The sequence below is a fragment of the Hetaerina americana genome, unplaced genomic scaffold (genome assembly GCF_022747635.1).
Source record: "Hetaerina americana unplaced genomic scaffold, ioHetAmer1.1.p SCAF_6, whole genome shotgun sequence".
Lineage (NCBI taxonomy): Eukaryota > Metazoa > Arthropoda > Insecta > Odonata > Calopterygidae > Hetaerina > Hetaerina americana.
This window is the reverse complement of record NW_027287205.1, coordinates 43,336,032-43,348,837: the sequence shown is the minus strand read 5'-3', so window position 1 is coordinate 43,348,837 and position 12,806 is coordinate 43,336,032. Positions and strand designations below refer to the sequence as shown.

The 12,806-nt window shown below is 41.4% G+C and overlaps 1 protein-coding gene across 1 annotated transcript in view; it reads left to right on the top strand.

The window, feature by feature from the left end:
• The window catches only part of LOC139695158 (ALK tyrosine kinase receptor-like), a 118,940-nt gene extending 110,784 nt beyond the window's left edge, over window positions 1-8,156 (top strand). Inside the window, exon 9 of the mRNA XM_071593812.1 lies at window positions 6,588-8,156. Within this exon, the coding sequence (XP_071449913.1) occupies window positions 6,588-7,604 (1,017 nt within the window). The 3' untranslated portion in view covers window positions 7,605-8,156. The remainder of the gene's footprint in view (window positions 1-6,587) is intronic.
• Window positions 8,157-12,806: the final 4,650 nt, after the last annotated feature.

Sequence of the window (12,806 nt, the reverse complement as noted above, 5' to 3'; positions counted from 1 at the left end):
GACTCCGCAGTTCCAACTTTCATTCACCCACATCCGTGAAGTAAGGATGTTTTCGAGGGACGAGGTCGGTAACCTCTCGGCAGCCGGACGAGGAACATCTCCGTGCAAGGCCACCACGAAGAGAGAAATTCCTCATTCCCACCCTAGCTTTTCAACTCGTGAAAGTTGGCGGCCGTGTCCGATTGTCGAAACCCTGCCGTGCCCTGCCTCCTCCTCCTCCCACTCCGTCCTCCCACTCCACCTCTTCCACCCACCCTCTCCATCCCCTACCCCTTTCTCTTTTCGGGGATGGCGTCGAGGGAGGTGGGGAGAGGTTGGGGGTGAGGGGTGTACACCTCCCAGAGCAGTTGAAAGTTCTTTCATTCTTGCAGGAGGGGCGCTTTCAGTATATCCCCGGGAATGAGAATGGATGAGGCAAAGGATTCTGGGAACCTACCACGTGGGGATGTAGGGGAGGTGGAAATGGCGGGGAGAGAAGGAAAACCGAGAGAGGAGAGGTACCGCTGTGTTTGTTTGTATCCCGGCAGTAGGTCACCGGTCATATCAACCCCCTCCTTTCCCGTTACCCTCGCCATACGTACCCTAGCGCCTCGTCCCTGTCTAAATTGTTATCAACTTCGTGACTATCGCTAAGTTCCCCTCTAAAATAGACAGTATTGCTTAGAATATCTATTGATGAGTTTATAAATAGTATGCTATATTATGTATGGAAGCCGAGAGGGTGCTTCAATCGATAATTCATGGAAGCAAAGCCCGGAAAGGTGAAGGCTGAAAAAAAAATTCCCCCTCATTATTCTATCGGCCAGTAATAATATCTAATGTTCCCCATTCTCCCGCCAGGAAAAAAAACGCTTGATTGAATGGAGGCGAACAGTTATTTTGTCTGTTAATAAGATCCTTATCTCTGACTAGTTTGCTTGCGATAGCGCACGCAGTAGGCAAGTTTTGTAAACCCAACCCTGCAGGTAGCGGTCGGGGGTGACCCAGTTTCATTTCAAACTTTTTTTAATAAGATTCTACTCCACAACCCAGTTAAACTTTTTAAACTTTACAAAAATTACCTCTGAAGTTTTTTCTCCTGTATAAAAACATTTGTCAGCCTATACTCGCGTATGGATGATAACAGATTGCACGGGTTAGCTGTTTTTTAAAAATACTACTGGCTTAAACTACTACTAAATACTACTGGCTAAAAATACTACTATCTTATGCTGGCAGCTGGGGAAGAAAATGTAGACGGCTATTCTATCTCGGATCGCACGTTTCAGTTTGCGGAAATGTTTATTTATTTCCCCTGCTTACTCTTACGTATAGTTGCTTCCTTACTCTTAGTTTCCGAAGGTCATTTTTATACTAAATAGCATATGTATCAATAATCTTAGCACCTCTCCGCATTCCCTCCTGCCCTAGCCTGTCAAACATTATCCGGTGTCAAAAGACACCCAGATCCTGCGTCTAAACAAAACATGTATTGTTTAATATTGCTAGCCGTGACTAGCCTAGGCCACGATATAAAAATCAGAGTGGAATGATGAGCTTTTATTGTTCTCACCTTGTGCATCTAGAGCTTCCACGAACGTTTTATGAGTCTCACTTCTCTTGAATCAATAATTGCTCATTTTGTCAAGGATATGATTGAATTTGGTTCTATTTCGATGGACAATTCATTAGGTACTATTTTAATTTTTTCAATCTTTATTCATTTAGACGTTCGGATATTTCACGCTTAACTTTAAGCTTCACTCTTGGCATTGAAGTTACGTTTTTCAACCAACCATATCATCTGATGCTTCACATAATTCATGGTCACAGATTCAATCCTGAACTCTGAATTTTGGCTTCCGAGCAACTGGAATAAAATCGTTTTCTTCTCTCATCCACATTCCATAATAATTTGAGGGATCTCTCCAATTGACATTTCAACTGATAAAATGCGCAAGCTGATATTTATTTGCTTTCAAGAAATTCATCAAATAACCCATGCTTTCCATCAAGGGCCTCACATTTTGAATACTACTCTCCACTTTGCCTTCGGTAACTTTTTACTTACAATGCTGAGGTTTATCCTCAGGATTGCTTTACTATTTCAATCCCAGGGTTGTCCAAAAAGTAACCTCCGTTATGCCATAACAATGCCCTGGAATTTATTATTTTCATCTCAAACTACATATCTCAACTACTTTTATAATTATTCGCCAAACAGATTTTAACATTTTTCATATCTCTGCACTAGATTTCAAAGTCCTTCAGCATAAAATTCTGCCACCTGAGATGACCGCAGCCAACCGATGAAGGCATCTTGAGACGAGCCCAAAACATCTAGTAGCCTACATTTTAAACAGAATCGTAGAAATACGTGGAAACCTTTCTAAAAATTTTGAATACCTTAAAACGTCGATTTTCACGAACTTTTTTTATCAAATTCCAGGTCCAGTTCATTGTTCCGCACAGACGGGCCGCCATTTCTGGCATCGTCTTGGATATTTATGTTCCCCCCTTAACGAACGACGGCACAACTCTTGTCACTCATCACATTTGGTCAGTACTGAGCACAAATTTCCCGATTAATATCAGGAGCTTTGAAGTTTTTTGATCAGTAAAAACCTTAACACTAAACGAACTTCGCATTAGGTGAGAATTTCAATTGTATTGTTCATTTTGACTCGCTGTTGTAAACAAACGACAAGTAGTGCGGCCTTCCAACCACTGCAGATCAAATTGTACTGACCTGCTGTGTACGTCATTAAAGTGACCATTCGGCTCCCTTCATTAATTCTCACGATAATGGAAAGTAGAGGTTACTTTCTGGAAACCCCCGTATCTCCATCGGGTTTTTTCTTTGACCACTGCTCGTATTTTTATATTATGGTAACATGTAATAAGTGAGAGACAAAAGAGCATGATGTAAGAGAAACATTATTCATCCTTCTATGATCTAAAATGAACTTCCCAGCGTGGTAAATAAGGCCAAAGTGATGATCATTTGATTAATAGAATTAGCAGAGAGCGACATTTTACTCTCACCGCGGTGACACCAATGACGATATAGAAATTCATGCGTATAGTCATAGATATATATTCGTACCAATGCTTGAATTTAATAGAAAAATTAGGTAAATGATTAAATGTACATAAAAAAATAAAAACTCAAATTTTTACTCAGAAATATTTAATTTTTGATTTCTTCCTAGAAACAAAATGTCTAATTCAGCTTCTTATTACCAAGTGTCAGTTTTCGAATCGGGGTATGCACCGCATTTAATTGGTTGGTTGAACTATCACCAAAATAAAATAAGAGAGAGACAAACCAATACTGAGAGATTCAGACACTCCTTCCCTCACACCATATTCATTAGAAATCAGACGCCACCACTCCTTCTATCTGAATTTTAAATGCAATATTAAAAACATTCCTCAAGCACAATCATTATTGAATGAAGAAAATAGGCTTACGTGTATACAAGTGTACATATGTTTATGAATATGAAATATCTATGTATTTATATTCATGTTTACATTAATATGTATGCATCAATAGCTGGTGTCCTCGCATGTCGCCCTACACGCCCTTACGTGTCCGACGTAGAAGAAGACTGTAAAGTCTCAAAAATATCTAAATAATTAAATCCTTCTGGTCAGACCCAATATCTGAGATGAAATAATATTTTGATCAACGCCCAACTCCCTGGTATCGTGTAATCTCAGAGCCAGCCACGGTCGTCGAAGTTCACGTGGAGCGTGGAAGAATGCTGTTATCAGCGTGCACCCTCAGTTTTCAAAGGGCACCTCAAAGGATTCTCCTCCGTATTGATTTTTTCTACACACCTCATCAGACTCGATTCCAGCAACTTCCACTTGCAGGCATATTATTTTCCTCAGTAGCCGGCGTACGTCCCTCCTAAGGCCTCTCATGACTTGGGCGCGTCGTTGTTTTATGTCTGAACGGAAGCACCCGGCATTGATTTCATAGAGCGAGGGATAACCTACAAACGAAATAATAAGAAAAATGGCGACGAATCTGCGTGAGCTTGTCTTATCTCTCTACTCAATCTACAATTCATTGCTAAAATTTCTGGTGCCACATATATCATTCTTTTCTCTGCTTTCGTGGCGAGAAGTGGTGCCAAAATTTTGGATGTTACACCACACTCCTGGAGTTAAACTAAAATATGTGTACCGAATTGTTACATCGAAAGGGAGGAAGAGCCCAGCCCTGTTCTCTTTTATCCCTGCTTACAGCCGATGACAGCTAAAAGCCGGATTCTTATGACGTTCATCTATATCCACACCTTTCATCTTTATACATTACCACACTAGCGCGCGCGAGGGCTTATGGCAAGCGTTTGTAAGGCATCAGGTCTATATGCCCAAATATTAGTTCACGCATGTATTTGAATATGTATGGTGTCCTTTAAGTCTAGGTCTTGCCTGCTATCTTCGCGAATCAAGTGGCTCCCAAACTAATTCCCCCAACGTAGCCATCACGCTTACTCTCTTTTCGTAGCAATTTATAACACGCATTGCGATTTTCTCTCAATCGTTTCCAGTTCCTTAATTAACTTTTACTCCAATGGATTCCAAATACTAGCCACGTATTCCAAATGCGGCATAATAAAGCGGAGTAACATCTTTTTATTACTTTTGCCGAAAACCCAAATAATAACATGTATAACCTAAGTTATTTAAGGCTGACATGCATATTCTTCTGATTTGTGAACCCCATGAATGGTTTCATGTCAGTCTCGTAGCACCCAGGTATTTGAACTGTCCTGGATATGACGACATGTGCTGTCCCAACTGCTGTATAATTTATTTCTTTGTTATCTTTTCTTTAATTCCAAAATTTCAGGGTACTCTCTTTTGAAAATATTCTGATATTTAATTTAAATCCATCCCTATAAATCATTATCGTTCTCAAATAGTCTGAGTTGGCTGTCAACGTCGAAACTTAGATCGTAAATGTGCAACAAGAATAGTGGAGGACCTATGAAACTTCCGCGTGGCACAAACTTTGGTCGACGGTAGAAATAAATTGTGAATTTTAAGAGCTTATTGGGGGTTTTCAAAGGATAATTGATATGTTAATTAGCAAAAGAGAGCGTAATGTAGACGGTTCGTGGTAGTTATATTTTCATCATAGTTAAATGAAATTTCTAAGAGTGCTTTCCTTGTAAATATGAGGGAGAGTTTGAACTCTCACAGTTTCAGGAGATATCTATAGGCATTAACTTGTGGTAGATCCTTATGTCTGAGTTCTTGATGAACCAAAGGGCTCCTGCAAGTCTCGTGAGGATCTCATTCTAAGTGGACTTAATTTTTTTTAGGCATGATCGGCAACCATGGCCATTGCAGTACAGGCTAAGATAAGGCGTACCATCGCTACATGCAATTGATTTTTAGTTTAAATCAGAGGAAGAGGGTAGAGACGCGAGTTTAGCATACGTTACTATGCCCAAAAAGGATTAAATCCTGAAATAAATACAAAAAATCGGATATTTTTTTTCAAATCTCCATGCACCTTTCCCTAGGATATTTTGTCAAATGGAACAATGTGTCTTCCTTGCTTCTTCCAGTGCCATAGATCCAACGTCCCATTTTTAAAATTCTTCCACTTATTCTGACCTTTAATTTCCCAGTTTAATATTTTACCCGTAGATGCCCGTTAATCCTCTGCCAGAGTTTATATTATTTGTAAAAAGCCAAATGACTGATTTTTCTTCGTGATTACACACTATCCAAATCATTCATAGATTTTTGTGTAGAAATTTTCGATGGAATAGGCACTACTGGAAGGTGAGTTTTCATGCTTTGAAAAACCCGTCTGCAGCTCTGAAGGAATTAGGTCGTTCGTTATGACCTGATCTCACTGCACCGCTACATCACTCTTGTAAAAATATTACTGCCCAACCAAACGGAAGCAATTTATAACGCAAGAGGACAAACACTATGCCTACAACTAAGAAAAGAGCTAAATATCAATAATTGTTTATCAGTCCTAGTAGTTTTCCCCTGAAAACACAAACTGCATAAGAGTAAATGTGTAGAAAATCATATGCTTAATATAGAAGTTGACACATTTAGCATCTTAGTTGTTTTATATATTATAATTATAATTTAATACTTTTATTTGAAACACGAAAATGAAAATGTTTCCCTGAAACATCATTAACCTAAATTATGAGATCTATGACATAAATTTCTTTCATAGCCCTTTGGCTGCCCAGTAGTCCAAACAGTACACTGCATACTTCTGCATACGTTACACTCCTGCAGCTTGACGTTATGGAGTGACGCCTACGTGCTCAAATTTCTGTATTTTTGTCCGCCAGAATTGTTGCAAATAAATTTTACGACTACATAAATTGAGTTTCTCTCTCATTTAAAGCTCATAGCTCATTAGTCAACAGCAGGAAAATGACGAAGCGCTCTTCGGCATTCAATTGCAGAAAGAAGATGAAATTAGTCACGAAGCTCTTTTCGGCTGAATGTTCAGGCCTTTTAAACTAAAGGTCGCATATTAATACCGCTGAAATCTTCCTATTCGAATGATCGCCTATTTCTAATGAGTCTATTTTTCTTTTTATCAGGATCCTGACGTGATGAGCGCGCCCCTCCCAGTCTTCACCAGGCCTCCTTCCGCAGAGCGGGATGCCACCATCATGCGACCCTCTGCCCTTGATTCCTCTACTCTCCTGCGGGTCCAACGGCCGGAGAACCCTCCACATCCACCCCCCGCCACCTCCGAGGACGACCTTCTACCCCCTCCGCCAACTCCCCCTCCTCCCTTGAACGACGACTACCTCGTCCCGTCCCCAAGGCCCACGACACCCTCCTCATGGGGCGAGACCAGCTTCGTGGACCCAGGGATGGTGCCGCCTCCAGAGGCAGCGATCTCCGCGCGCCACAACAACAGCAACAACAACAATCACCACCATCATCATCATCGCCATCACCACCACCGCAGCCACCGACAGCACGAACCCAACTCCTCCCCTGGGCTCCCCGAGTCGCGTTCAACCCAGCCCCTCCTGGACGACAACTCTCCGGGGGAGTCTCCTAGGCGCCTGCCCAGGGAGCTCAACTCGTCCGTCAACTCCGTGACGCACAAGTGTGGGGTCACCCCGTCCCCGGCCTCGGACACCCCGACAAGGACCAGCGACATTAGCTGCAGCGGGGGTGAGGGCGGTGCCGACAGCCGTAGCAGCAGTCAGTGTGACCGCCGGCAGGCTGTGGGAAGCCTCATAAGCCTGGAGGAGGGCGTGGAGGTCGCCCCGCACCCATCGTCCCTGCCCCCGCCCCTCAAGGTCTCGCCCGCTCTAAGGCACAAGAACGCCCTGAGGGCCACCCTCTCCCTTGATCCATCGGCGCTTGATAGGCACGGGACCATCATCGACAACGTGGAACCGGTGATCAAACCTCCAGCGCAGTATGCTAACGTCACCCCGACGAGGACCCCGACTTCCAAGAGGGAGAAGGTCGTGGGTGGTGGAGAGATGAACCAGAGTTCCCGAAATGGGTCGCCTGCGAGGGCATCGCCGGCATTCACGGTCCAGACGACGGCCTCCACAAGGCATCTGCTCTCGGACACGGAGATCAGTTGCTGAAATGCTTCAAGAGGCAAGAGGGAAATGCTTGTATGTTGAGTGCGTTTGGTCTACGCACCCGGCTCACTGTTAGCTCTACCGGACTCAGGGTAGGCATCAGAAAAAGAGGTCGGGGCTCGATCCATTATATTTACAATCCGGGAAATCTCTATCGTTAGAACAAATGGAACTAGAAAACATAATTTATCTCATTCTGGATCGAGAAATTGTTCCTTGAAATGCTCTTGTTTTAAGCGTTTTTAGGTCAAGAAAAAAGATGACCTGGCAGAATGAATTTGTGTGTTCCTCTTCCTTCAACCGAGAGAAGAAAAGGGTATTCGCACTTAACAAAGTTTGTATCATTTTCTCGACGTGGATGGAGGTGCCCGGACAATATGTAGGTAATGGATGAAAAGGGTCGTTGAATTAAATTTCAGCGACATTTCCTCAGGAAGTTTCCAACAACATGGTGGGACCGAATTTATATTTGAACTGGCTATCTCAAAATAAAGTGAAGCCTTGAAATTGACGTCTTTTGTACGACTGTGTGTTGATAGAAGACGGGGAAGGGATTATATGAATCGATGAGGGATGAAAAGTTGAGGGATAATATTTTTTCTGTCAATTTCAAACTGTCTTGAATGAAGAAGACAGTTTGTTACCTTGACAGACGATCATCGGTGCACTTTGGAGGTACCGAGATTTCAGTAAACCCCACTGCTGAAGCACGAGTTACTTTTTGCAGTGTTTCTGTCAGAGAAAAAGTCACTTAGATTAAGGTGCATTGTAAAAGTGTTTACTTGGACTTTCTGACACGTACCAGTCTAAAATTTGCATTTCTGAATACTTACGTTCCCTTGAGATGTGAATCCTCTTAACAATGATGACGATCTCGTCTAATTGGTGAGGAGGCCATCGCCTATGCAAATAGATGCCACACGGTCATGCGAAGCCGATTTTTGTCTCTTTGAGTGCTTTGCTCGTGGTGAATTTTCCATTGTTGTTGTCGTTGGTTTCATTAGTGGCTTCTCGAAAGGGGAATCTGATTCACCGCAGAGTTTCTCCATATTATTATGCACAAGGCCTATACATTGATTTCTTAGAACTTCATTTTTCCGATATTTCTTCAAGCATTTCCTTTTGATTTGTAAGGCTTGCCAACATTTTTATAACTATTGTCTCATGTTGAAGACTTCTTTTTTCCACCGATGCCATTCTAATTGTCTGAAATGTTACTTAGATAAGCTCAAATTTAGTCAAGCTTTTGTATTGCGTCAGTGGGAACAGAAAACTTGGGCAGCTTGAAAGCCTAGAATTTTTGTGCTTCCTTTTCAAACGCTTACAAGTATTGCTCATAAACGCATACAATGTTCGCCGTGCAAAAAAAAACAAAACAATGTTAATGTCTTCATTTTTAAATCCAAATTTCGTGTTGTATAATGAAGGATATGTCCAAAGAATTTTAAATTGGGTGGTCGAAACCTTTGTTTCGTTTTCTGTGTAGTTTTTTTTATAGTGCTTCCGTGGATGGAATTTAAACCAAAAAATGAAATAAATAAATAATGAGTATTATATGGATATGTGTCTGTGAGTAAACATTCCTTTCTTTTTTTAGAAAGCAAAATGTGTCAAATGAAACTTTTTTTGAGGGCTGCAGGACAGTTTTACGTCGTGATCGTCGACCGAAGTAAGAAGAGCCATCATCGTCTAAGAAAGTGACTGTTTGGACTTAGGATCGTGCTCACGCAAGACGACGTCCATCCCATCGAACACTCTCGATTTCCTGAACCTCTCTTCCGCCCCCACCGGTACATGAGTACGCTCGTCTCCCCCCCCCCCCCAATCCCTAGACTGCAAAGGAAGGGACTAAAATAACGACCCTACCACCAGGAGTCGGAAGTGCCGGGCTGCACACCTTTCGCCGACGACTTCAGGTCCATTGGTGGGATGAGGGCTCGTGCGGTGAGAGGGAAGAAAGGGAGGGAGAGGGTAAAGCACGTCGCCACTGTAAATCTTAGAAGGAATGTGATGCGTCGTCCAATTCAAATTATGTTTCTTGGGTTCCTAACAGGGTATTAAGCTAAAGGAGGCATGGCATTAATCGCTGGAGGAGGTAAAAAGAATGAGACCCCCCCCTTTGCCCCCATGGCGATTTTATTGAAAACTGTGGAGACGTGTTTCTTATTATTACATGCAGTATAGCGGATCTAAGTTGTGGACGATCGCCGCGGTGGTGTGTGGCTGTCCGGGAAGGAGGGACGGATGGCTGAGTAACAATTTCCATCCTTAAATTTAAATGTCGTAACTATTTCCTAACCGACCGCTCTCCCATTTTGCTCCCCCCTTAATTCTTCCAACGAGGTGTGGAGGGAGGGGGGTGGGAGGCATTTAATTCTTCCTCATCTCGTTTGAGTGACATTTCCACTAAGTTCTTTTCTCCCTCCCTCTTTTCAAACCAATCTTCTTCGAGGTGAACAAAAATATTCAAAGTTTAAGCAGTTAAAACCACATATTCTAAATCTTCGCTGCTTAGCATCCTGTAAGTCTACAAAATTAGTCGCTTTCATCCTTTTTTTTTTAATTTAAAAGATATTCAATGAAAAGAGTATTTTTTGCCTTTTCAATTCTAGATTTCTATTTTACGCCCCGAGATTGATTCGGACTGACAAAAATGGAGTGTGTTCACTGTTCTGAAAAGTGGTCGGAAATATTGGTTTCATATATTTCCTTTCCGTATTAAGTGCTCAAAATGAATTAGGTGTAGTGGACATGGAAATGGTATATAGTGTGTGCCAAAGTGAATTTTTGTTTTAATTGGTAAACAAAAAATTAAGATATATGTTTTTCTGTCAAAAGCATAATTATCTTTATGCGGTAATGAAAAGCACTGTATTTGACGCTTCAATACCTAAAGCAGATCACTCAATAAAGCCAAATTGTGTAATTTCATGTATAATGGGTGTTTTCACTTCTTTCTCAATATTTTAATGTAGAAAATATTCCTCTGCCTACTGACTTTAATCATAACTATCCACTATTTTAGGATCATTAGTAATAATTATATTCATTACAATTACTTGTTTCTCTCTTTCTTACATTAGGCTGGATAGAAGAAGTTTTTCGGGCGATGCATTCCAAAAGCTAAATCCCAGAGAAATAATTACAGTCGAAGGACAGAACAAGGATAAAATTGAAATAGAAGAGCCTAAGGAATCAAAATGTCTCTTACTTATTGGATGATGAAAGAAAACTAAATACCTACTGTCCAACTGATGATTTTGAGAGAAGTACTTAACCGTTTTTCTTTCCGTGATGATGGAATGCTAGATTATTATTGTTAGCAGTAGTCTGTCAGGTTGGGGGCCTTTTGATGAATTCTGGCTCAGCATACTATAAGCGCTAATAACCATGACAAAAAAATGTTCTTAAACCTCATAATATGCATAATCTATTCAAAAATTAAGTAGAAAAAATTCTTTAAAACGTTCTTTGTAGATCAAAGTATAAATTACTAAAATTGTTAAAAATATCACCCTTATGCACCAACACACCGCAGATGCACCGCCAGCGCCTCTGTCAGTAGCGTTGCGTTTTTCCGAAGGCGTCGACGGGAACCTCATTCAGGCACCTCGTCACGGCCTATTTGACGTTATTCAAAGTTCCAAAATGGTTGCATTTCAAGCTCCTATTTATTCTTGGGAACAAAAATAAGTCCGGTGGTGTCACATCGGGGCCGCAGGGCGGCTGGGACGGCGTTGCCACTTAATGCTTGGCCAGACAGTCAAGAAGGCGATATGGGTTGCCATGATTACACTCCCAAACCTTCCTCCACCGCAGAAACCCACCCTTTTAATTTGTACCGCATACTTCCCTGGCCTAAAGTTTCTGAAATCGATCAAAAAAACCTCTACCCTATCCTCAAAAACCATAATTCTACCACCAACTTTTCTCCCGATTGTCCCTCCGTTACTTTCAAACCCCGCCAACTTATCAGATCTCCTCAAATCAACAAATATACTCCTTCAATCCCCACCCCACCCAAAGCCACTTCCATGCCCTACAATAAACCTAGATGCAAAACATGTCCTATATTCAAAACTAGAACTACATTCCTCTCCCACCCGCTTTTTAACTCCTACTCAATAACTCCCTATTCCTTATGTACTTCCAGCAATGTAGTTTACCTTACAAAGTGCCAACTATGCCCTGCCTTTTATATTGGACGGTGTACCACACCCTCAAATATTAGAATTAATAACCGCCGGGGCTCATGCAAGAATTCTTATTTAATTTCAATAGTTCAATTCTAAAGAATTATTCTTATAAGAATTTGGGATTGGGAGCACCCCTAATTGGGGTGCTCCCAATCCCAAATAACACTTCCGAACACAACATTCCCTTTGATAAATGCCATAGTGCATCAATTTTAGCATCCCTTCCACCTCCCCTCCGACCCAAAACAATAGAGTAGGCATTTATCTGGCTCCTAGATTCCTGGAATGTACCAGGCATTAATATTAGACATTGATTACCCCAATCTTCACATATTTTCATCCCCTTTTCGCCCTAAAATCTTCCATATTCTTTCCATTCTTATGAAAATTCCCTTCCCAACTCTTTCCTTCCATTCAGCGTCCCCGGCCCCTTTTTTCATAACCTTCTCCTCAGTGCCTCCCTCCCTCGATAAAGGTGGCTTTGCCACCGAAAATTCGAAAACGGGTGATTTTCTTTTCTTATTTGTGGGTTTTATGTATGTGTATGCGTGTACGTACCTACACGCACACTCGGGGTAGAAATGTCAAGCAGTGACGAACATGTTATAGATTTTATTGACTGAAGAATAATTATTCTCCCGCGATCGATGGAGGCCTGAACAATGAAATATAAAATATTTGGTACTGTTATATTTGTGCATATATTTTAATGATGTCTTTTATACGTACTATACGTACAAATAGTGGTTACTGAAATGATTTAACTCATATTTTCAATTGCTATAATCCAACTCAAATTCCATTCCGACAAAATCCTGGTTTCTTATAATTTTTAAGATTTACATTTACTTCTTTCAGTCCCCAATTTTCATCACTGAAGGTTAATATGTAACCATCCATAAGAGTGTTCATACGGCGAAAAGTTCTAGCCCCTTATCTTTCTGGTACTGCCGAATATCCTACTTATGAAGGCAAGATGGTGAAATAGACTAGACTGGAGACTCAACTT